Source organism: Vanessa tameamea, chromosome 11 (genome assembly GCF_037043105.1).
Source record: "Vanessa tameamea isolate UH-Manoa-2023 chromosome 11, ilVanTame1 primary haplotype, whole genome shotgun sequence".
NCBI classification, from domain to species: Eukaryota; Metazoa; Arthropoda; class Insecta; order Lepidoptera; family Nymphalidae; genus Vanessa; species Vanessa tameamea.
Window position 1 is genome coordinate 11654653 of NC_087319.1, and position 26272 is coordinate 11680924.

The window sequence follows — 26272 nt, forward strand, 5'->3', positions numbered from 1 at the left end:
TTATATTTATATTATGATTAAGACATACTTAAACGTATGGAAACATAGCTGTTTTTTTTTCTGCAAGTTCCATTGCACCATAAGAAATATTTAAGCTACTATCATATTAAATATCCTATCAGGGGAATTCCCAAAAATTGAGTACTCAATATATATTTAAGTGATGGTTTAAATTAGTTATTTTTGTTTGTCGATTTATACAGGGTTATTGGTAATTCGACGTAATCCCATTAGGAGGTGATAGGGGTGACTATTTGCGATAATTTTAACCCCCATATGCATTATGCAAAAGTAAACCATTTTTGAGTTATCACGTTTTTTAGATTTTTTCAAAATAAGTCAAAATTGCAACTTCAAAAATTTATTTTAAAAAAATTATAGATTAAAATCTATTTGTTTCTTCTGATTTATAAAAACGATTAAACACTGGATATTATTCAATATATCAAAATAGTCACCCCTATTACCTCCTAACGGGAATACGTCGAATTACCAATAATCTGTATAATGTCTACGACTAGTAGACTCCATTATTAGGAAGTATAATATTGCTATTTATTCCTCCAATTATGCATAAGCTCGTTCTGGGTGTGACTTTTACATTGCGCTATCTATTAATTTCAAATTTGTATTGATTTTTTATAAAATCTATATTGTATACGATATTTTAATAAGTGATTGGTTGATAAGTGTATAAAAAATATTGATATTTATTATTGTCATTTTTATTAAATAACTGACCCAATCCGTTTCGATGCAGGCACAATGTGTTTATATGTATTTTGTTTAGGAAATATGCTGTAATTTAGTAAACAATATCAACAAACTCAGATTTTTTAGTTATATAATGCATTACGCAATATACTATATATACGGCGAGGGCGGCTAAAGTATTGAATTAAACGATTTAAACTCTATAAATTATTCGAGTAGAATTGCATAAAATAAAAACAGTTTAGTGGTATAATTTTATTAATTAAATTAAATACATTGAATAATTCATTATTGTACCTCAATGCGACATGATTTATTAACTATGGAATTTACTATTGAAGTGATGTGAAATCATCGAGTATTAAAAGAAAAACTTTCATCTTTTTAATAATATAATAAGCATCAAGTCTTGACTTAAAGCTTGCGACGAGCTCTGGGTCGGTGGTAAGAGGGTCGTGGGACGTATACTCGTTCATTGCTGTCTCCTGTTTGATTCAAGCTCTCTTCGAGGGGTTCCGCCCGCGGAGTGAACAGCTTTCTACGGCTTCTGGTAATGCTGGGATAAAAATAAAAATATTACATAACTCATAAGAAATAAGCATTAATATTTCTATAACGATTATAACGTTATATAAATAAAAATATAATATAATTCAGTGTTTTCGCGTATTATTAATTAAACACAATATGTCTGATACATTACATTTGTAATCATTGTATCAATCTTTTTTGGTCTTGCTTTATTATTACTGTAATAATGTCCATTATTTTACAAAAAAATAGCTATTTATTCAAAATATTAAAATTGATAAGATATATATTACATCTGATTACCTTTTAGCCGGACAGCTCTGTATGCCAAACATAGGTGGTTGATTTTCGTCATCCGCCATTCTTTCGGGCGAAGGTATATCTTTACTATGTTTTATTGCAGCAGGAATGTCCATTGTAACATCGGAAAATTCAGTCTGAAGATTAACTATATCTTTTAATTTATTTTCTTTCTGCAAACCAGCTTCTTCTTCGGAAGCATTCTTACGTCTGCGTAATCTTAAATTTCTTTTTGTCGGCTTTGGTTTACTTTCACACTTTGAAAGGCTTTCCATGATTACCTCTTCGTCGGTATTCTTATTTTTTCCCCTTTTGTTCTCATTCTTGAGTTTTTCGATTTTAGATTTATGCCGTAAATTATACTTAAGTTCATCTGCTTCAGATGTTATATCATTATTAGTGTTAGTATCCGCAGTAGTATCCTGAACATTTTGGGATATAAGTAAATCAAATTCTGTATCACGTGGTGCTGAAACATCTTTGTAAATATTCTCAAATTCTTCAATTGTGTTATCTACTTTTGTATCATTTATTTGTAACTGAGATTCATCATTTACTGCGAATCCAGGTGCTTTTTCTTGATTTATTAGAAGACTAACTTCTTTTGAAACAATTTTGTCATCTGCTTCAGTAATATCAGAAGAAGCTTCTTGCACTTTTAGTTTTTCTGGCAATGTTTCAATAATTTCATCTACAAGTGATGGTTCAGATATTGCTGATTCTTCTTTTATTTCAGTTTCTGATTTTCTCTCAACTTTAATTTGAGTTTCTGCCCCGAGAGGAGCTTTATCGTCCATTACATGACCCTCGACGGGGTTTGTAATATTTTTAACAGTTTCCTTCTTTTTTACTTCATTAATAGCTTGTGGTGAATCAAGACCTTCAAACATGTCAATAGAGTCATATTTTTTTGTTAGTCTTAATTTATGTACAGAACTTATACCTTCAGCTTGTCTAGCGATACTTTCTCCTAGTAATTTCTTTATCATTGTTGGTTCAAAATCATTAGCCACTTCGTCTTTTACAATTGGTGGTGACCGGTAATCGTCAGTTTGATTTTTACCTTCAATTTCAATATGTTTTTTATTTGAGCGGATAATGTCAATGTTATTGAAGTATATTTTCTTATCTTTCGACTTTACTACAGTAGCTGGTGTTTTCGGTGATAAAATTGTAGATTCTTCGTCAAAGTAATTTCTTTTTTCGTTTACAACTTTAAAGTCAGAATAATACTTGTCATCTACATTTTGATCCATGTCAGAATTAAATGCATTTGCAGCTAACTCCAAGCTTTCGAATTGAGCTAAAGAGTTGTTACCATCACACGATTTCTTATTACAGCTTATAATTTTATTTATAAATATACCCGATTTTTTATTAAGTTCAAGAGCATCATCAGGTACTGTTTCTAATAATATATCATCAGATTTTGCAAGTATATCTGATCCAAGCGATTTTTTAACGTCATATTGATCATCAGAATCTTTACTGCACTCAGAAACACTATTATCTGCACTGCTCATTGAAAAAGTAGCTCTGCTGAAAGAACTGGCTGTTGAGGGAATATCTTTCATACAATTTACTTTATCTTCAATAAAATACGTACTTCTGGATGACTTCTTAACCTCCTGCAATTCTTTGCTATCGGGTAACGTATCACTGCTCTCACTCATAGGGTCGTTAATGCATCCACTGTCTGCTCTATTCACACTTATATCTTTACTAGTCTCATAAGTACAATCGTTATCACGACTTTCATTGCCTTCATCTTCCTCCTTCAGAGTATCTCCGGTTTTATCTAAATCACTGACATCTTCTGAATGTTCGCTATTGAAACTTGTATGATTAACAAAACTTTGTCTTAACATTCTAGAACGATTTATGTCCTCCTTCCTAAATGTCGGTTCTAGACTTTCGTTACACGGATCTTCTTCTTCATCAGTGTTATCACTATCAGTCACTGACATAACATCTTCGTTAGAGGGATTTTGATCATCAGCTTTTTCTAAAAAAATTATAATATTTAAGTAAACTAAAAATTAAATTTATTTTTTACTAATACTTTGGCATAAATAATAACGACAATATTTATTTTATGAAACAACCAAGTAGATAAAGATGAATAAAATAAATTAAAACACTTAGCAACCATCTCTTAGTACTTGTGTGCTAGCAGACCATTTATGCATGAATTGTAATAAACTCATTTCCGACAATTATTCGACATTTAAAACATCTTTCAAATGTCATAATGTGAGAGGAATAATTAATTAATTTGGTAATTGTCGAGACATAAGTGTGGGACATAATTAAACTCACCATCTCTTTCATCAATACATGCACGCAGATGTTGAACTTCCTCTTCTGCCCTTGCGCGAGCCAAGCGTTCAGCGGTTAAATTCTCCTAAAGAGACAAATTTGTTTAGTACTTATGATAACAGAAAAGGTGAGGAAGAAAGTCAATTGTGAAATTATAATGGTTTTAAAAATGCTCAATTATTTATTGTAGTATTGAGAGTTTAGTTCTGATTCTTGTGTAAATCTGCAACAATACTCTGAATAGAGCGTACTTTTACTCAAACTATAAAAAACATTTTTGCCCATATATATTGAGAACTAATATACTTTTTAAGCCTACCTCTAATATTGCAATTTCGGTCATCAGCTGTGTTATCTGAAAAAAGAAACATTTATAATTTTTAAATGAACAAATGTATCAGTTAAAATTTACCTAGGTAGACAGAAAAGGGTAAATATTGGATAATTACTGGTTCAATGTGTGGAAGCTATGTCAATTATTTCGAAAATGAATTATATGTTGGGGAACTGTATAACAAAAGCGCGGAAAACAATATGCAATATTTTTTTTACATTGTTGTTACATACCTTGTTTTGCAATATTTTAGATGGAGTGTCACTGCTGGAAGTATGTTTAACTGAACTAAGTTTATTCTCATATTCTTCGGCCATTTCGTCCATCTGTAAAATTCATAGATTTTTACAAACGAAATTAAAAAATATTTAAGCAGTAAAGTATTTTATTAATATTTATATTTACCTAAAATAGATCATATTTTTTTTATAAATGGTTCTAAATAATTTATATTTGATGCATTTAGATTTATATCTAGAAATAGAGGTGAATTTAGAAATGTTCTGCACATGCCGGGAAAAATGAAAGTTTACAAAAATATAATGCAATGGAAATATAGATAGTATGTATGTATTCAATTAATGTTAATATACTTTATTGCACACCACAAACTGCTCATTATTATAGACTATGCTACCCAAGCAGTTAATTCTATTAATGTGGTTTATATAACCTCGACTCGTAATGCCTGCATCTGTGCCTCATAGTATTGCCTAGAGATCTCCTTGGCTTCCTCCACAAGCTCGCGCATGGTGTCTGCAGCTGAAGCCTGACGTTGCTCCATATGCGCGGAGAGCTCTCTGTTACGAGTTTGAGCCCTGGACAAAGGATTTTTTTAAGTAATGTGCGACATTAACATTGACAAATTAAACATTTGGTTTGTGATTTTAGTAAAACCAGAATACACCTATACAAAATAAAACTGTTTGGGGGTAGAATAATTGGCGAATAAGCTGTACAAGGTAAGCGCGCGTTGTGTTCTACCATTGGTTAAATTTTCAACTGTTTATCAAAATAATATAAAGAATAATTAAATTCGTTATTTTTGATATCACAATTAAATTAAGGTTTATTTTAATTTTTAGACAGAAACAATTTGTTTTTTTTTTTTTGTATTTTTTATCTTAGTTTTGTCTTTCTTACTGGACTAATTCAAAGTGCAGGCGTTCATTTTCAGTTCGCAGTTTGATAACTTCTGAGTTGTAGTTGAAACTGCTGTCCTGTGTGCTGCTCTCCAAGGTGCTGGGATAATCGGATAAGGTGTTGTTGATCTCTGTTAACGAAATAAATAAGTTACAGCTAGAACAAGCGTTCATAATATCAACAGTTTTTGCAAAATATCAACTACAATATTGTGGATAAAACTATTTGTTTAGTTTAACTGAATTTCTAAATTTAAAACTTTTATAATTGTATAGACTGACACCAGCTACAACAACATTATATATACGCTCAACCGTAAGTCAATTACAAAAAAAATATCATAGTTTGTTAACAACACAAAATTAATGTTGTCCAAAGCTGAATGTATGTTTACGTATGTCTCGGGCGACGGCCGCAAGTTGCAGCACGTGCCGAGTCTCGTGCGCGTACTCCCGCGACGGGTTGAGCGTCACCACCATGCTGACCGCCTCCCCACGAGCGCCCGACAACCCGGCGCCCAGCAGCCGCGTCAGCTTAGACTCCCTGTTTATTATTATATATACTCATGAATATGTAAAAGACTAGGTCAATGTCGCCCCTGCGTCAGAGAAACTAAATATAAAATGAATATCATGATGTAGATAGTCATAATGTGCAGAGGTTTTGAGGCAGGGAAAAATGTTTCGTAAGGGGAAAGACATGAATAACTGAATATAATGATACAACTTACAAATGGGTAAATAATGTAACTAATATTCTAGTTATCTTTAAAATATCATGTGATCAGGTGTATGTGTCGAAAACCTGGCTAGCGGCAAACAGAAGCAGAAAAATTGAGTTTTTAAAATAACAAACCATATTATGTAAAACCAATAAGTCCATGATTTTTTTCTATATTTGAATATAAAATTTTGAGCACCTTGTCAAACACTCCCAAGTCTATTATGGTATGATTGCTAGACAGAAAAATAGTGTCAAAGATACTGAAAATATACTAAGTAGTGTTATAGAAGATCTGGCACGGACTACTTTCTTTTCATAGGTATATATCATTGATACCAGAGGCGAGACTCACCGGTAGGGCACGAGCGCGGCGCGGGCGGTACCGCGCTTGCGGCGCAGCGTGCGCAGACAGCGCTCCAGCACGTGCAGCGACGAATTGATGGCGCGCGACTCGTGCATGCGCGCGCCAGTGTTGCGCGTGCGCGCCGCGCGCTCGCAGCCCGCCAGGTCGCACAGCCGCACGCACGCGGCCCCCACGCCCTCCGCTGCGACTCGGAACGTCCCATCATCACACACTGCTTTTAACTTATTTCATTGAAACATTTTTTCTTAAATATATTACATTATTCTTACGTGTTTCAGTGAGCATAGTGATGGTGAATATACAATGTGACCGAGAAGATTGTGCATGTATTCCCGTAGCAGCCACTTGCAAGTTGTGTTTGCCAGCTACCATTATGTCATAAGCTTCTTCACCCGACCTCACAAATGTTTGAGTTGCTCCCTGAGAACAGTTATATTCAGAGATGTTAATTAAATTTAAAAATGATGTTAAATTCTGTTCATCATAAGTGTTTAATAAAAAGGTTACCTTAACATATACATTGCCACTTGAGTCTTCTCTGATAGCCAACTTCGGAGCATTTCTTCTGTCACCGGGGGCCAATAAATCATAGATGCCTTCATTATAAATTTCTATAAATGACACCTGCAAGAGGATTGTCATTTTAACATAATGTAATATTTAATCTTCTCATGCCATAAAATTAACATTAATTTTCTTTTAAATCATTTTTATGGAATTACGTCCCTCTAAGATTATTCTTGTGTCTATTACAATATATGATATATTGATTATGTACTATTCCTGTTAATTTTTTTTACATAATTGTGTGTTATAAAAATGTTAGATAAAGTATTATTTACTTTTACTCACCCATAAATAGTGCCTGTTTCTATTAGAGAGGTTTAGATTACTATATGTGAGGTCACCAAATAGCTGAGCACTCATGCGCCGATATTTGTCTCTCGAAGGAGCAGAAACCTGCCTCAGTCTCTTTACCCACTGAAAATAAATCATTTGGTTCAGTAAAAGAAATTAGATCTGCATTTAACAGTGAGTATAATTTCTTTTTTTAAGTATGTTGAAATGTTTAATATTCCTTTTTATGTCAATAATTTACAGTATGAGATATTATAGTAATTTTATTTTATTTAAATAAATTACAGATATATATACTGTTGTTTGTATCTTGAGCCAAAGTATATTTAACATTTTAAATATATAAGCTTATAGTTATAAAATTATAATAGTAGGCTATGAAAAATTAAAAAACCTGCAATTCATATTCCTGCTCAGCATGACTCAGTTTATCAGCACCAGATTCAGAAGGCTTGAACAATGGTCTTTGTGCTGCTTCAACAATTTTAAACACATATTCTAATGATCTCGGCACCAGGCCCGGAGATGCAACTGTGCCCATAAGTGTATATGTCTTTCCTGAACCAGATGCTCCATAAGTGAGGAGAGTAAAGCTGTTACCTTCAGGTAGCTTCTGTAGATTTTCTTTCACGACATGCTCAAATATTTCCTAAAAGTATAATAAAAACGTTATTCTAATCAAATATGATAGTTGTAATGTTCAAACGCAATATATAAATTAATTGTAATCATTAATCTGAATTTAATCTTACCTTTTGACTCGAATCTGCTCCAAAAATTTGCGAAAACGTATACATTTTCGAAACATTGTGCTGAGTTCGTCTTCCATGACCTGCTGTTGTGGTATCCAAAGATGTTATCAAACAGCGATCGGATCGAACTTCGTAAAGATTACTGGCTGTATTGCACGGTTTTAATCTAAGATACACTTGCACTAACTCAGGCTCTTCACAATCTGAATCCTCTTCGAATAGTTCTAATAAATTCGTTCCTTTCTGAGGTCTAGGTCTCATAAATGGGTTCGATATCAAAGGGGGACGAGGTTCAATAAAAGAAGGTATGTCTCTCCTCGATACTTCATTTTCAGAACACCTTGAATCGAACATGATATAATAAATATTACTCTATAAAAACATTTATAACAACAAACATTCAGCGAATACCAACGGTTCACCCTTTTTAATTTTTAAATTTGTGATACTTTTTTTATCTGCCAGAAGTAAAATAGCATTAGCTTCCAGCTTTTTGCTACATATCCACAGATTATCAAGCTAGTGCTACACATAGGTTAAATGTTGCTTCAAAGCTTAAACGACAAAATGTTACGACGATCTCACTCAAATTATGCATACATCTCTATGATATGAATAGAAACTAAAATGTTAATATTCAACAGTTATTCTAATTCTACGAACTAGGTTCTTAAAGCTTTCTTCAGATAGAGTTTATTCTCTTTGAGTCAATGTCAGATTTTTTCATTCGTTCCCTGGCTTTTAAAGATTCAGTTCAATCACTCAATCACCGTTCACCCAATCAGTCATTTCTAATGATGTCGGATCAGTGCTTGTATTTCATCGTATTATTGTTTATTTTTCTATTTACCAATAATTAAACCAGTGCCAAAACCGAGATGAACCGTATACAGTTTTTTTTACTATAAGTAATTAATACAGTGACCGGTGTTTGTGATTAATTAATTGTAACATTGACGTAGTGAGGAATTTATTAAGATGTGATTATTTTTCGGATTTGGCTTTGTGCCATCGATTTTATATGAAAAGGGGCAAAATGAAGCTTTTCTCGATAATCGTACTATTCCTGCTCGTGAAGGGGTCGCTAGGCTTCTGTCCGTCGCTCTGTTCGTGTAAAGGAAACAGATCGAGCGATGGTGTCACTTTGGACCCGCAGCCCGGAGAATTATTGAAGTTAAAATGTGGCGGGAGCCCTGCACAAATCACTGAACTCAAAGAAATAGATCTAAGCAAACTCTCGACAGTTGTTGTAAGCTTGTAAGTCATCATTTGTTTTAATTACAATCAATGGTATGGTTCTAAACCAACAAACATTCGCAAGAACAGGTGGCATCTATCAGTTAGTGTAAACAAAAACAGAATACGTTACAATTAATACATAAATAAATAGTAAACAAATTTTTAAGTGATATGTATTATTTCTACAATGTAAACACAAACTTTTTTTTTTAGGAATCTATCAGGAAATGCCATTTCAACATTATCGAGAGATCTTCATCTGCCCAACTTACAAAAGCTGTAAGTATCTCTAATAACATGTAATCAATTTATTTGTTGATTATTTTATACATTTTATTATTGATGAATATAACCCTTAATATTTTTACAGAGACCTTAGTAGAAACCAAATATCATTGATAGAATCGGATGCATTCTATAATATGACATCACTACAACGACTAGATCTCTCATATAATCAGATCAGTAATGTTTATAAGGAAATTTTTAAAGGGCTTGTAAATCTAGAAAGACTCATTTTATCACAAAACCATATCTCAGTTCTGAGTATGGGAACATTTGATTATCTCGTTGGGTTGAAACAAATGTAAGTATTTTCTTATTATTTTACTAATGAATTTAAAGATACATTAACAATATATAAAACATTGACCAGGGACCGGAGATTTTAAATTCCATGCACTTATAACTATGTCACTCACCATTTAAATTCAAACCCAGTAATAATATATTTGTAAATATTTTATAATATACTCAAGTGTTTTTAAAACTCATCACAATAATGGCTTTAATTTCCTACTGTGCTTCACATAGTAGTAGTAGCATAAATTTTATTATTTCTATAAAATAATTCTAACATTTTAATTATATACAAATTTAATTTTAATGTAATAAATTAAAAACATAATTTCAAGGAATAATATCTTTATAAAGATAATTTACTTTTCATAATGTTAGATAGATTATACACATATCAATTTATTTCACTTTTTACAAAAGAAACTGTTTAAAATTAACTAAATCGAAGAACAATCGAAACATTTGTCTTATTGCCTCAAATAAATCTATGACTATCTTTTATTTGAAGTAACAGTTTTAATTATACTTTCTACTGTCAATTTTTTTTATCATTATATTCTATAACTTCTACTGAAATGACCAATCATATTTATATATTTTTAATTATTTTTTCAGAGACATAACAGATAATCCCTTAATATGTGACTGTGAACTACTTTGGGTAGGAGACTGGTCCAGAAATACGAGTGTAAAACTAGTTGGTAACCCTAAATGTGCATTTCCTGATAACATGGTCAATAAAACAGTTAGGAAATTAAAAATATTTCTTGACCTATCTGTCTGTGGAAGTGTGCTGCCATCTAATACTCTGATAGTGAAGCCAAATCATGACCAAGTAGTATTTGAAGGCGATACCTTAGTTTTAACCTGTAATGCCCCATTTGCATCTGTCATAGCAAAGTATGAACTGAAATGGATACATCCGATGTTAGAAATATGTGACTTAAATGTAACGAGTACTGATATGCAAGAGGAAGGCTTAGCAGAAACAACTATATACTTTCCAAACATTACAAATCATCACACCGGTAATTGGACGTGTATGTACAATGACCAAAACCACATACGACACAATTATACAGTCCAAGTTCTTGTGTTGTCGAATCAAACACAGTATTGTCTGACTAATTATACAATAAACAATAAAGGGTTGTACTCCTGGCCTCAGTTATTGTTGAATCATACAGCTACTATCCCTTGTCGCAATGGTGACGGGGTTGCTTATAGAACTTGTAATGAAAATTCAAGTTGGGGTCCCGCTAACACCTCGGAATGTTCATACATTAGTAATATAACGAAATTGCTACAGCAATTCGCATTATTGAATGTCAGTCTTGTGCAGTATTCCGCACTGAATGCTACAGAGCGATTAGCGATGTTGATCCAAGAGAAGACATACCCTTTGGTAGAGATTTTAGATCCTGATGATGTTATGTTTATCGCCCAAGCGATCAGAAACTACATGCAGTATATATCTGAGGAGAGGGACTTAGGTATGTGTAATATAAAATATTATTATAATGTTTTTTTATGTATGTTGTCGTTTTTGTAGAGAAAATGTATTATTAATAAGCTTATAACATTAATTTCAGGCTCCACACTCTTAGATGTGATAAGTTCGGTTATGAATATTTCCACTTCAGTCATGTCACAAGCAGAGACACAGTACGGCTCATGTACAGATATGGTTAAAGCGGCAGAAGAGATATCAGCTTTTACCAGCAATGTACAGGGACATAAGGTTTGTTTATTATTATTATATGGTTATTCTGTTTAATGTAAAAATGATACATTATTTCAACAAACTGTGATTGTCACTTGCGGACAGAATCTTTTTGGTTAAATTACCAATGTATTATTCTATAATTACGACAGAAAAACAGCAAATTCTTGTCTACAACTAGAGATGAGTTTTTGTCCAGCCAGGGTGAGCACCCTGTAGTTCTACTGTATCGATCCATGTTAAGTTCTGGTCAAGAGAGGGACTCGGTATTCCAGGCGAACTTAGCGGTGGAGCGCTTCCCGGTGGGCGAGGGGTTCAGCGGCGTGACGTGCGTGTGGTACAGCGCGCGGCGAGGCGGCCCGGCGCGCCTGCACTGCTCCACCACCAACCGCACCGTCGCGCACCGCAGCGCCCTCTCGCGCGCCTCCGACGCGCTCATACACGCCAGCGTGCAGGTGCGCTACGATGATCTCTTGCGCTGTTTTCTACGCTTTGATTCTTTTCATAACCGATCAATAAATCGTGCAACTATATAAAATTTGCTATTTAAACTTAAAAATAAAAATTTATGAATCTGTTTAAGAGATCGCGTTCATCGATTTCAGATCCCGCAGTCCCTCCTCTACAGCACGACGGATTGCGGAACGCTTCTGCACACCAAGACTCACGATCTCGTGATAGCCATGTACGAGGACGCCTCGATGTTCCCGCTGCTGCCCGAGATGGAGGACGGGCACTCCCCCGGACACCGGTCGAAGGACTACTACGGAAGGAGCACCAAGCGGGAGGACATGAACATGGAAATCACGTCGCCCGTCATCGGGTTTCAACTGAGTCAGTAGCTGACCGTCTGCGACGAAGTACGACATCGTCTGATCGTCGATAAGAAATGACGTAAACGTTTTGTTACCCAGTGAACGTGTCCCTGCAAGGCGAGCTGCTGGAGCCCGTCATAGCGACGGTGCGCGCGCGGGCGGCGGGCGGGGCGGACGGGCGCGCCGCCGCCTGGGACCCGCGCGCGCGCCGCTGGGCCGACAACAGCTCGGGTACGTGGGAGCCGTTCGTGATCGGATTACTTTGATGACTCTTATAACGTCCGTTTTCATTTTTGTCCAACTTTTACAACTTACGTCTAAATAATTGTTTAAAACTTATTTCAGACTGCAAAGTGTCACACGTAGTTTCCGAAATGATAATCATCACTTGCACGAGACTGGCCTACGTCGGCCTCCTGCAGAACGTCGAAACCGGTATATACGGAGCCCGAACCGACGGGGCGAGGTTCAAGGTGTCCCACCCGGCGGTGTACGTCGGGAGTCTCATCCTCATCGGTTGCGTGAGTTGCGCCACGCTCACCTACGTCATGTGCTACCCGGCCATACAAATGGCCAAGAAGACGAAACACGCCCTGATCAACACCTGGATAGCGATCGGCTTGCTCTGCTTCATGTACACTCTGGGTATATACCAGACCGAAGACGTCAAATTGTGCCAAATCTTGGGACTTTTAATACATTACCTGTCCCTCTCTTGCCTGTTGTGGATGTGTGTGTCGGCTAGCAACATGTACAAATGGGTGACAAAGACACACGATCCAGTAAGGACGCCCGAGGATGAAATTCCACCGGATGTGCCGATTCAGAAACCGATTTTAGGATTATATCTGGTTGGTTGGGGCATAGCTCTCATCGTATGTGGAATTTCAGGAGCTGTAAATTTGAAGGACTATGCCGGTTATTCCCAATGTTTCCTGAGTACGGCGCCGGCTTTGAGCGCTTTATTCATACCGGGCGGTATATTGTTAATATTTCTGCTAATTCTATTTCTTTTGATTCGGTGTACGATAAGAAATATGAACGTACAGTTATCGGAAGGAACCCAAGCCACCGAAAATGTGGACTTAGAAATGTGGGAGCCGAACCAAGCTAACGAGGGTGCCGAAAGACGAAGTATAAAGTCAGTAGTCGATTCGGAAATAGATGATATCGAACATACGCCGATCATTCAGCTGAGGGCTCAGGTTATTGTGCTGTGCTTATATATGTCCGTTTGGACTTGTGGGGCGATAGCGGTGTACAGACCTCTGCCGGCCTACCTTCCTTACCAAGAAGATATTTGCAGTATAATTTATGCGGTCTGTTCTACTGTCCTGGGAACATTTATATTATTCTTTTATGGGATCGCCAGAAGTGATGTACGAGCGCAGTGGTCACTGATGCACTGCTACTTACAATCCAGTAAGCAATGCTGTAGGAACAGAAGCGTCTTCGATTCGAATCAACAAAATCTACCGGGTAATCAAACATCTACAACTTCGCCACAACACATACCGAACGATAACAGATCGCGGTCAGGAAGTCGAAGTTCAAATCGAACTAACACAAAAACGAATAACAGCGGAACTTTTAAAGCCGGAGCAGAATTAAACGGGCAAACGTTGTCCAAAGATGTTAAAAATACTAACGGCAAACCCCCTAACATAAATCTAGTCGTGTTACACAGGCAGCAGTACAGATCGAATAACTCCATGATGACATACCCGGAATCGGGAACAGTAGGGCCGGAAGTGTTTTACAATCCGAATCAAATGAATGTAGCGAAGAAATTCTTTAAGAAACAAAGACAGAACATGAAGAGAAATTGCCTAGAACTGCCGCTGAGACGAGATTGTGACGACGATTCCCACATCTCGCTACCACTTCCCAGTAAGGAAGCTTATAATGGTTTGGCTAGTTTCATTAACGCTGGCAATAAAGTCAACAACACAAATCAACACGTTGAAAGATCGAACAATGGAATCAAGGAACTCCGTAGTACCGTAAATCCAAATCTGCTAGAAGACGATTCGAAGGACAATTTCAAAAGCTACTCAACTGATCGGAAATCTTGGAACAAAAACGAGGATCCTAAACATGGCAGAGGGCAAATAATAAACATTTACACGAACGTCCCAGAAACTCAAGTTCCACAACATCAAATTGTTAAAGCTAATGTTCAGAAAAATTTAAACGGTCAAAGAAATAGTGTTTCAGAAGAATGTCTGCAGAGTCACGCCAGCGAGCATCCTGAGATGAGGACGATATCGCAACAATGTAGTTTGGAATACAGTTCTGCGTCCGAGATTGCGATGCCGCATACGTGTTCTGACCAAACGCTAAACACACATTCGGAAATTACGTCTTTTCAAGATACCCATAGTGCTTTATGTTCCACGAACGAAATAACGGACACGGAGAGCTTCGGTCAATATATTGACTACTTACAACCCAGCAAGGTCTATGAAAATAGAGATCAGATAGATAAATCTTTACAGGATATATCGGAAGAATGTACCATGAACAGCGACGACGTCAACCGGTCCAGCACCCCGCATAATTTAGAAGCTGGATTGACGGAGATCGATCACCTACTCGAAAACCCCGATATGGTCATTGAAGGTTCTAAAGAGAAAATGGACGATGATAAGGATGCGTTCTTTATGGCAAAGACGACATACGACTTCGAAACTTGTAGCACGAATGCGAGTGAACAAGGTTTCGAAAACGAAAGCGACATCTATTGTCCAAACTATCAAATGTCCGAAGTTAGTATACGGAGCCACGGGCTGTACGCTCCATCGCCATCGTCTATGTGCCCAAATGAAATCAGCTTCAGCAATGAGGACGTTTCGACTCTAGAGAGTCAGTATGTTAATTACGACCCGGGATGGCGTAAAACTATTAAGGATAATGCTAAATTAGGGAAGTATGTGCCAACACCTGCATTGAGTTGTCCCGAAGTGAATCGTGACAGTAGTCCCATATCGTTTTCGAGTGAGCTGGACGAACTCTACACTCAGATAACGAGTAGGGACAAAGATAGGACGCCGCGTATAGAGCACCTCGACGTGACCGTGAACAGTGACGTCACTCTCAAACCGGACAGTGACAGTTGTGTTAGTGAAGCGATCTCCGAAATTGAAGGAAAAGGGGAAACGACGGTCTAAAACATTCATCGTTTGAAGTTTATGTTCGTTGAATATTCGTGTATATATTCTTCTTTTAGATACTATTATCGTTTATGACGGTTTGTAATAATTATATAAGAAGATACATAAATATTCTCTTTTCGAATACTGCTATTTTGTACTTTAGTTAATTAATATCAAGGCGAAATTTGTGCCATTAATTTTAGGTTGTATAATTCTAGTACTAAGTTGTAATTTATCCGTATAGTTATTTATTTTATATATATATATATTTTTTGTAAATGGAGCTGACTCACGGCTTTGACACGGCTTACTCTGAATAATCAAAAAAACGTTTAGTTAGTTAAATTATGATACAGAAGATAAAAAACATTACTGTCAGTATTGCGGTCATCAATGAAGCAGCAGACTCGTGTGTAAACTACACTAGATTACTTATTACAAAATATATATTCAAGCAAAACATCTGAGAAGTAAGACTGGCACTGCATTGCCAACAGCATTTATTATTATTGTGAACACATTGCAAACTTCTACTTTAACTCGAAACGATGGCTAGAGATGAGCTAGCTCCAAGAAACCGATAGACTCTGCAACAATTGACTATAAAATAAACAAATGATTCCAAATTTGTAGAAAATTGAAGGAAACTTGTTTAGATAACTTTATTTTAATAAGTAATGGAGTAAACTAAGCAATATTGTAGTACATATTGATCTCTAACATTTTCTATTGTAAATATGTGTAATGTTTTTTTTTATATTTACATTTTTATTAAAACTATAATGACTGTATTTTTAAGTAATATTTAGTTAAAGAAAATTTTTGACAAAATTTATTGTGAAAAGTAAAATTCTTTGTGGGTTATTCAGTGGTAGGCTCGATGAATGGTAGTCGATATGAAAATTTTGATAAGGACGACGTGACGTGCCAAAATATTTAACGGAATGTTGTATTCATGTTTTTTAATAAACTCGATATTTTGAGTGCTTATATTGGATTCGAGTGAATTCGCCTAAAGCCCGCCTAAAGTCTAGTCCAATCATTTGGCTCGCTTCTGTAGCTACATGTTATTGTAGTCAGTTTTCGGTAGAAGTTCATCGTTTTAGTTCTGCTTGATTGACATTAGGATCATGTTTTTACAACTCCGACGACTTTGTATGAAAAGTATTTCTTTGTTTTCGAAATATTTTTTTCGATTGAATCGAAAGTAGTGCGACGTGTGCCTCATTGATGTTTGTATATATTTTTAATCTATACTGTTTAAAAGTCTTTTATACATGATGACTATAGATTTGTTTGCGGTGACAGCAAAGTTTACTCTTCAAAGTGTACAGTGTGTAAAATATTGTTGCAGTATATAAAATGTTATGTCATAGACGATATTTTTATTATTAAGAGTCACCGGTAATCGTAGGATTGTTGCCAATTATCTTTGCTTTAAGTAAAAAGGTCGTTTGTAAAAATCTTTATATTGGTATTTAATTTCTACAAAGGTCTTTTTACGTTTACAGTGTTATGTTGTACATCTTTTCATTGATTTGGAAGTTTAAAAATATTTTGTCCGCACATCTCTTTTCTTTTGTGTGGACATAAGAAAGAGACAAGTGCGGATAGAGTTAACATTCAATAAATCTTGTCTGTCAAATTTTTTTTAATAGTAGTTGCATTATCTTAAAAATTAACGTTTCCACTTCTGTTATGCGATTGGTCACTCGGTTTAATCATTGAGAATGGAGCAAAAAGAGAAGTAACCCCTAAAATGGTATAGCTACCAGCGCTTTGATTATTTGGCCCGCAGCTCGTCTGCTACACGAATGTCCATGTATCTTGACAGATTCACAATGAAAGAAGAAAAAAATACGATGTCTATGTCATACCCACTTTATGTACTTATAGCATCATTCTTTGTATTTTGTTTTATACTAGAAAATGTTAAAATAAGAGCTAATGTGATATAAAATTCTTTTAAGGAGCATTCTCATTGCGACAGATATGAAAATGTATCAAGTAAATTTTCTCTTTTCAATAAAAAATAATAAATGAACCATCATCTTAGCATTGAACACGATCTATTGTGTTAGTAGGATGTAAAAAAAAACATTTAAGAATACTTTGTTAAATACTTTAAAAAAATGTTTGTTTTTTAGATTTCCTTTGTGGTGGTAACCAAATACTTTGGCTTAAAATCCAGTTGTAAGAGTAAGGTTTGAACTGATTCGTTTAATAAAGAAGGTCCATAGAAAGATGCGCATGTTAAATCACCATAAATATTTATTTCAATTCATCTTTTGAGGGTAATAAAGAGACGTACATAGGTTCTGTATTTTTCAGACTGCTTTTGAGAAAATCAAGTTTTATCTGATTTATTTAAATCAAAATAAACATTTTTTTAACTTTTATTATTAAATAGTATTACAATAAATGTTTAAATAACGAACACGTTCTTAAAATATGGTGTTAGTTTTTTCGACTGGTTTTAACGTCCTTTGGCCTTTGATAAAATTCCTCCCTTATTTATGGTAAATTTGTCGCAATGTGATTGTTACTACAGTGCATCGAGCGTACAATTTATTGTAGATGTGGTTTTTAACATATACTGTGAATATTATATGAATAGTGAAAATTTATAAACGGTTAGCTTTTTGTGGGCATATTGCGTAATAAAAGGGCATTTGCACTTTATGTGGTTTTATTTTTTTAATAATATAGAAAATTCTTTGGCCTTAACACTAAACAAGTCTTTGATTCTGATAATTACCACTAAATAGATAAAAACGTATTTGAACAATAACATTTTCAAACAATTCCATAAACAAAATAATTAAGTGTAGGCAATATAATCTGACTAATTTAAAAATATAGTTTAGTAATAATATTTTAATTTTTTTAATATAAATAAGAATATACCTAAATAGTTGCAATATTTATTGTAATTTTTCGAAATATTTTAAAACATTAATGACTCTTTAAAAGACAAACTAAATATGGATGAATATATAATTGATTAAGATGAACAAAATTATTTATAGTCTTGATTTTTCTATAATTTGTTAGGAACTAAAAAAGTGTGTTTCTAATGCAACATCATAACATTTCAAGCCTGATCCATAGACAATGGTTTTCTTTTTAAAATTTATGGTTACATTATAGAGTAAACAGTAATATGTCTGGCACATTTCTTTTTATATAAAGAGTTCTAACAGTTAATCGATTTTGTAAAAAAAAAAAAAACAAGTAACCGCCTCATACTTAAGACGACTTAACTTTAAAATATCATAATTCTGTGTTCTGGTGCTAAAAATATTAATAACCTTTAATTTTCCTAATCATAATAAAAACATTTAACAGTATTTGATAGTTGTAACAATATATTATATAACAATGTATTCACATTTTTTATTATGATTTGGAAAATGACAAGATTGTGTTTTACATTTTACTCAAAGATGTGTTTTATTCTTTTAGCACCAAACCACAGAATTTATAATAACTTCATGAAATATTCACTTAAATAACATTAAATGATTCTCCTGAACAATATTTACTTGAACAGTTATTGATCTCGTTTTAAACAATATTTTTATCAATGCATTTCACGTCCTCTGTGACCTTTTATCAGTCGTTAAGACATGTCACGTGATCGCAAACTAATAAATGCAGGGAAATCGATTAAATATGTTTACGAGTTCTGAGCACTTTATATATGCGTGTATATATGAATGTTATTGACAAATAGCAATCCATTTGAACTCTAATGCAATAAAATCTACATTTTTTATTTACAATATTATTCTACATCTTAAATAAAATTAAATTGCCATATATTTAAATTTAAAAAATATTAATCTTAGCTATAACAAAAATAGATGCCATTACAATTTTAAACACATTTTTGCTATATAAATAACTCCAAGATTCTTGGAGACTAAATTCGTATGTCACGCGTTCGCTGGTAACGCTAAGCGGGCTGTGAGTTCCCGTCCCCGGTCGGCAACCGCCCCTAGCACTCTGCCCATTAACCCCTTGGAAACTTCCTCTGTCGGTTTCTGTTTACCTGAAGATAAGATGTAGATGTATATATTATTTTTATGACAATCAAATTCAATTCAAATTTTTAACATATCCAATTTTTGATTGAAATCTACATAAAATATTCATTTTTATAATTAAATAACATAATTATTCAAAAGATTGAAAAGTTGAACCGCCAAACCCCCACAGTGGGTATCTCACTCTAGATATAGTAAAGAATCTATCTATCCACCTGGCCTATCGTCCGCCACCTGTTATATAGTATATACATATTTCGGTCGGACCCACCCACGAGGAAGTCGAGCATCAGAGCGGGCAAGTCCTTGTCCCCGGGGCCGGGCTCGGCCAGCAGGCGCAGCGCGGGGTGCGCGCAGAACTGCGCGCTCGCCACGAGCTGCGCCGCGCTGTCCCGCGCGCCCGCCAGCAGCCCGCGCGCCGCCACGCGGTGCTCGCCCGCGATGCGGTACCACGCCGCGCCTGCGACACATCGCGCACGTCTCGCACCGCCGGCTCTACCGGAGACCCTTCTCTTCGAGGGGATCTCTCCCTCGAGCCAGAACGCGCCACCGGCCGCTCGATGGGCTTGGGACCGAAACTTAGAAGAGGGAAAACTTTGGGAAGTCACAGACTAAAATCTGTAGTCGAAATGGATTCAAAAAGTCTTCGACAGACTTAAAAAAAAATTGTAATAAGGATTTGCACATATGGATAACATTTCTATGAAATCTGATTTCGTGATGGAACCTGGCGGGTCAAGATCATCGCTAGACTCGGTATAGATTCTAGTAACGTGGTCTCGAAAGATCGAAATCAAATGTCAACCTTGGTCACTATTCGATAAATAAATAAACTGGGGAACATCCAACAGAACAGTCAATGGACCAATTCAAAGAAACGAGTGATAAAAATGTAGTAAAAACTATATTGATTTTGATCTTGTAACTACAAATACTGACAATGATCGTATAGAATATTAATATATTACGTACTTCTGACGTAGTTCAGGGCGCCGCTCCAGTCCCTTGCACGAGAGCTGGCCCACTGGCTACCTTCCTGCATGGCGCCTTCAGCTAGCCACTTTTCCGGGAAATATGGCCACTGTAATACCAATATAATTGAAGTCATGGAAATATATTTAGTATTACGGTTTCGAGCAAGTTGTAAGCTGTAAAACGGTTTTAAAAATGCTAATGCATATTTCACATAAGGATTTATAATTATCCTTAACATACCTCGAATCCTGGAAATCTCGTCCAATTGTTTTATACATTCATTTGTTTTCGCTATTACTATTGAGTTCAACATAAATATATGAACGGCAAGTCATTATTTTCGGAGCCTTACCTGAGCCGAGATGGCCCAGTGGGTAGAACGCGTGCATTTTAACCGATGTTTTCGGGTTACTGAATACTGAATGTTCATGTGCTTAATTTGTGTTTATAATTCATCTCGTGCTCGGCGGTGAAGGAAAACATCGTGAGGAAACCTGCATGTGTCTAATTTCAACGAAATTCTGCCACATGTGTATTCCACAAACCCGCATTGGAGCAGCGTGGTGAAATATGCTCCAAAATTTCTCCTCAAAGGGGGAGGAGGCCTTGGCCCAGCAGTGGGAAATTTATAGGCTGCTAATGTATGTACCACCTGGGCTTTCTGCAGACCAATATAGGTGCTTTAAAAGTTTTGTTAGGTAAGTTACTTAGGTACAGAGTAGAGACACATACGGGATATATAACTAATTAACTTGGATCCTGTGGTTGGTTCAGTACATTGATAGCGTAGTAAAACTGCCTGTAAATGGCCCACTGTTAGGCAATGGTCTCCTCTTGAGTATAAGGTATTTAACTAGGTAAGATATTCTATTTATAAATAGTTCTAGTATTTATGGACGTATTGTCTGTAATCTTAGCACAACATAATATAAAATAAATTCCTTCCGTTGCGTCTGTATGCGATAAACTCAAAAACGACTAAACGGATTTTATATACGGTTTTCACTAACGGACGATGTGACGTTTGAGGAAGGTTTAGGTGATTCATTGTGATTTTGAGTCAATTGGCTGAAATATGACTGTCGGAAAAAAATATGCCGATCAATAGAGATGTACATACAAACAGTAAATTAACAATAGTTATAACGTACATATTTACCTGAATAAAATGTAAAGATCGATGGCAAAACGCTGCAGGTGGGTGTTGCCAGTAGAGATTCGGATGCGGTGCTGCGATCACCGCGAATTTGCTCACCAAGGATCCTTCGCAATGAACCAGATACCTTCCAACAAATATTTTATAATATTTATCTAAATACGACCAAGACAATAGCATTCATATTTTCTTCATTTACATATATTTATGAGGAAATGAGGTTTGACTTCATTTTTTTTTCAGTTTTTAGACTTTAAGTAGTAGTTACTCGATGTCTTACAAAAACTTTAATACAGCACACTACAGTAGACACTACAAAGTAAACATTTCATGAATTTACGTCTCTTCTCTGACGGTTATAAAATGTTGTAAGCTCGTAGGAATTTGTTTGTTCTGAGGGTTACAACGATTACATTACGTGTTGCCATTATAAAATCAAAAAAACTATTTTAAAGTAATATCATTCTCATATTTTCTACTGACTGCAATCTTATTTACATAACGCATCTGCGGCCCCTTCCATGCTGTGCTCTGCTTGTGGTTGACCACTTGAGCTCCCATCAGGAGGCGAAGGTGATCTTACTCCCCTCCCTCACCCCTCCTTATTCCTAGCTAGTGCATACGGCACTATGAGCTATCCTAATTGGGGCCGTCTGAAACGAGACTTGTAAGGACTCTATCTTAAATGTCCACGGCATTAGGGTGAGGTGCCTATTTTTTAAGCAGACGGACGTTGGGAGGGCCTAGACGACGCCTTCATCGTCTTCATCTAGCAAGATTGGCCCTTCCCATTCCCTCACCACCCTCTCCTTCTGGATCATGAGGGTTTTCAGGAGGTCGCGGTCCTCCACGCCGATCCTCTGCGGAGCATCGCCAACACGTTATCTTGCGGACCAAGAAACTACCTCTCCGCAATTCATGCATTTCACATACGATTTTATACAGATATTCTACATACAATGCCAGTCATTATGCGTAAGTCGGCAGGTGATTTGACGTTTTAATTTATCCTCACAATAACTGGTTCCGTTTGAGATATGTTTAGTTTGTTAATTTCACGCAAGTGGAACATAAATCGTTACAGACAGGACAGTGTTATGATGACTGAATAATATGAACGTGCTGAACGTGCGCGTCCATGTTTGTATACTGTTCGTGCGCGAGAGTGTGGAAGGCCTACCTGTCTCATGAGTCTTTTAATTTGAGAATAAAAAATAAAAAGCGAAGAGCAACATAGGCTAGACAAGACAAGACAATAGAGGTAGTGGAGGCCCACAAATTCTCACTCAAAATATTCACTAATAATTTGTTGTGTACATATTTATTGTGTCATTATTTTATGGATATATTCGAATATCTCTTACACTGTAGATACAATATCTTAATTATATCTATGTGACATACATAAGGTTTATCACATGATCGGTATGTGATCTGAGAACTTTGAATTACTAATTGATAAGACTACTATATTTTTTAATATCAATTACCGATATAAGACCAGGGTCAATGAACTACTGATTTAGTAATATCAATTAAATAAATTAATGAGTGTTTTTCACATGTAGTTTATAAATAATTAATGTTTTGGATGACTCAGTTTGACATGATACATGACCCTCAATAGAAACTTGATGACTCAATTTATAAAAAAAAATATATTTATGATGATAATTAATTATCAGAAAAACATAATGAAGAATACTAAATTGACTGTTTCAGGTATAAACACAGATAATTAATAGTGTCAATGAACTTACCAAGTGAGCATACCTCCAATTCCAAAGCCGATGACCACTGCAGGATCGCTTTCTGACACACCAAGGGCTATCAATAAAGATTTCAACTCTTCAACAGCCCGTGGTGGAGACAAGTCAATCCTATCCCCTGGTTCACTAGCTCCATTACCCCTAAGGTCTAGGGTTATGACATGATGACCAAGTTCAGCTAAACGCCTGACTACTGATGACCAGCTTGGAACCCAAAGGTCTCCATTGTCAGGTGCATCGCCAAGAATGAGTACTATTTGACCGTTTTTTGGGCCAGTTTCAACATAATGATATTTTACACCCTGAAATAAAAATAAAATAATTATTTATTTACATTAATAGCTATAATACTTTTATAATCTTATTAATTAAAATAATCTTCCCAAAAGATGATGTAAATTAACAATGTATGTTTTTTAAGCTTACCTACATATGAAGAAACTTAATAATATATTATTTATTTTAAAAATACATTTAAATTAAAAAATAATAAGCAATCTTGAAACATACCATAATTTTAATGTAGCAGTGTATACCAATAGATGAGTCTACGGTTAGTTCGACAGGTGGAGAGTTCTTGGATAATTTCCTCCTGTACCCTTTCCATAACCTTTGAACTGAAAGTTGTATCATTTGCCACAAACCCACAAAAACACATTTTAATATTAATTCCACAGATTCCCACCCAGACACTACATGTAACACTTGCTTCCTTTTAACACCCATTTAATATATATATTTTTTAAATAAAAACACTCTTTAGCCTTTCAGTGTACACGATCTATAGTTTACGACCCATTCTTATCTGTAGTTATCAGAGTTGATTCGAATAAAACGGATGTCGGTAAGATTATGAAGTTTGAAGAGTGGAAGTGGAACTGTCAATGTCAATATTTTAGATAGGCTAGGATGTGTTCAAATATATTTCAGTAGTAATAATTAAAATCATATAGTAATACTAATACGCCGAGTATTATATATGCAGCATACTCAAACCTGATCACGACATAATAACAATGCAATTCAAAATATTAAAAATAAATGTTTTATCTTAATAAAATATGTCTACTCTCAAGGATATGAAAACAAATTAAGGTTGCGAGGCAGGGCACTCAAGGCGTAAGACCATAATGACAAACGTTGAAAGGGCAAGTCACGGTGGCTAACGATGGGCTAACGAGTGTCCAGTCACTAAAGTTTAAATCTGCTCAGTTGTTCGGTCAAACGCCTACGGTAATGTAAAAGCAATAAGAATATTCCACTGTTGAAAAATTGCCTTGTGAATGACGAAGTGCTTTGTATCCAATGGAATTCACAATGCACATACATATTTTATGGGTGATTACTGTTGCAGATTCTAGATGGCGCCACTTGTTTATTATAAATTAAGTCGTTTCGTAACATTAATATGCGATTTAATATATTATAAGAGTTTAGTATTGTTGTTAAGTCTGTAACTGTAATATTTTTTTAAGCAAGCAATAAGTAACTCATTCGGAATTAATATTCATAGATCCAAAAGAAAAGGAAATTATAAATCAACACATACAGATTTATATTTATGTATTTCCAAGCAACACTAGCTATCAAGTACCTGAGCACTCTTAATATACTTATGATGTCCCCACCATAAGACATCATAAGTATAGTACCATTAACCGTACTCTGATTATCATAAAGTGAAACATCAATCCTATACGATCGGAGAGACTTAATAAACTTGTGATTATTTTTAAACCTTACTTTTACGATGTTATTTTTTTAAAATATTGATATCGTTCTAACTCGTTCTTTTACCAACAAAAATCAAAGCTATTGATTATATTTTCAGGTAACAGTATTCTTATTATAACTTATGCGTTGTTCACGTAAAACAATTTTGATATTTAAAATATAATTAACAATAAATTATTATTGTTAGTTTAGAAACATATAATACAATTACATAACTAAAACGTTTTAATATAAGCATATACGTACATACAAACGTGCAATCACACTATGATTATTTTTTATGGATTTTTAACTTTTTTTTAACTAGTTTTAACTTACATATATCATGATTGTGCTTAGTAGTACATCTGTTAAAAATTAATATCGAAAGTATATTTTATTAATTAATGAGTTGGATTTTGTAAATTTCGATGTTCTTTGTGAATTCTTATCCTCTACTCACATATTTTTTATTGTGATCAATTAATTCATTAAGTAATTCAAGATCACTTTGGGTTGGCAAAACGATGTCATGTAGGGAATGAGCGAAGTAAAAACGCGGGAATTACGTGTAATATCAAGTAGGTACTCTGATAATTTTACATTCATAATGGTTTTGATATTAAGGATGGAAAAAGGACCCTAACAACCTTGAGTACCAAATGGATCAAGCTGAAGATCATATTTTTGGAGTAAAACAATTTGGTTTTAGTAACGGTATAAATTGAAAGAAATTAAATTACCAAATACTTATTTTAATGTAACGACAGATATCAAAAGCCTTTTTTAAGGCAACTGTAATACAAATGTGATCGTGATCACTATTTTTTATGATTATTTATATAAAGATTAGATACTTAAACAATTCTGTCTCCTAGGTAGGTACATGTTTACTTCTTTTGCGAATCCAAGCAGATAGTCAGACTGGCAACCTAAGTATTATCTATTATATTACCGTTAAAAATAGTAAGTAGTTATTAGTATAGATTACTTTATAAAAGTAATTAATGTATATATTATATTAAGCAAAAGTGATATAACAACTCTTTCATGATGGTTCT

General features: G+C 34.9%; 3 protein-coding genes across 3 annotated transcripts; 1 reads left to right on the plus strand and 2 right to left on the minus strand.

The window, feature by feature from the left end:
• Nucleotides 1–954: 954 nt before the first annotated feature.
• Nucleotides 955–8585, minus strand: LOC113395292 (kinesin-like protein KIF20B). The gene is made up of 14 exons (XM_026632861.2): nt 8039–8585; nt 7681–7935; nt 7281–7409; nt 6936–7052; nt 6698–6848; nt 6417–6609; nt 5736–5884; nt 5342–5471; nt 4872–5016; nt 4432–4524; nt 4184–4219; nt 3865–3949; nt 1549–3550; nt 955–1270 (listed from the first exon to the last, which is right to left on the minus strand). The coding sequence occupies exons 1-14, from the start codon at nt 8390–8392 to the stop codon at nt 1129–1131; spliced, it is 3981 nt and encodes a 1326-aa protein (XP_026488646.2). The 5' UTR covers nt 8393–8585; the 3' UTR covers nt 955–1128.
• A 230-nt stretch (nt 8586–8815) lies between these two features.
• LOC113395291 (adhesion G protein-coupled receptor A3) lies at nt 8816–16952 on the plus strand. Its single transcript, XM_026632860.2, has 9 exons — nt 8816–9295; nt 9491–9556; nt 9648–9863; nt 10472–11349; nt 11449–11597; nt 11855–12034; nt 12185–12413; nt 12494–12625; nt 12740–16952. The coding sequence occupies exons 1-9, from the start codon at nt 9060–9062 to the stop codon at nt 15562–15564; spliced, it is 4911 nt and encodes a 1636-aa protein (XP_026488645.2). The 5' UTR covers nt 8816–9059; the 3' UTR covers nt 15565–16952.
• Nucleotides 16953–18804: 1852 nt separating this feature from the next.
• Nucleotides 18805–24361, minus strand: LOC113395293 (uncharacterized). Its single transcript, XM_026632862.2, has 6 exons — nt 24009–24361; nt 23490–23800; nt 21733–21856; nt 20571–20679; nt 19870–20058; nt 18805–19603 (listed from the first exon to the last, which is right to left on the minus strand). The coding sequence occupies exons 1-6, from the start codon at nt 24222–24224 to the stop codon at nt 19488–19490; spliced, it is 1065 nt and encodes a 354-aa protein (XP_026488647.1). The 5' UTR covers nt 24225–24361; the 3' UTR covers nt 18805–19487.
• Nucleotides 24362–26272: the final 1911 nt, after the last annotated feature.

Excerpts from the sequence above, each read along its gene's own strand:
- LOC113395293 (XM_026632862.2), bottom strand. The coding sequence starts at position 24,224 with ATGGGTGTTAAAAGGAAGCAAGTGTTACATGTAGTGTCTGGGTGGGAA. Across the intron at positions 23,801-24,008 it reads ACTGCTACATTAAAATTATG|GGTGTAAAATATCATTATGT; the intron begins GTATGTTTCAAG and ends TTTTTATTTCAG. Across the intron at positions 21,857-23,489 it reads ATTGGAGGTATGCTCACTTG|GTATCTGGTTCATTGCGAAG; the intron begins GTAAGTTCATTG and ends ATTTGTTGGAAG.
- LOC113395291 (XM_026632860.2), top strand. The coding sequence starts at position 9,060 with ATGAAAAGGGGCAAAATGAAGCTTTTCTCGATAATCGTACTATTCCTG. Across the intron at positions 12,035-12,184 it reads TCATACACGCCAGCGTGCAG|ATCCCGCAGTCCCTCCTCTA; the intron begins GTGCGCTACGAT and ends CATCGATTTCAG. Across the intron at positions 12,414-12,493 it reads CGTCATCGGGTTTCAACTGA|TGAACGTGTCCCTGCAAGGC; the intron begins GTCAGTAGCTGA and ends TTTGTTACCCAG.
- LOC113395292 (XM_026632861.2), bottom strand. The coding sequence starts at position 8,392 with ATGTTCGATTCAAGGTGTTCTGAAAATGAAGTATCGAGGAGAGACATA. Across the intron at positions 7,053-7,280 it reads GAAACAGGCACTATTTATGG|GTGTCATTTATAGAAATTTA; the intron begins GTGAGTAAAAGT and ends ATCCTCTTGCAG. Across the intron at positions 5,885-6,416 it reads GCCGCGCTCGTGCCCTACCG|GGAGTCTAAGCTGACGCGGC; the intron begins GTGAGTCTCGCC and ends AATAATAAACAG.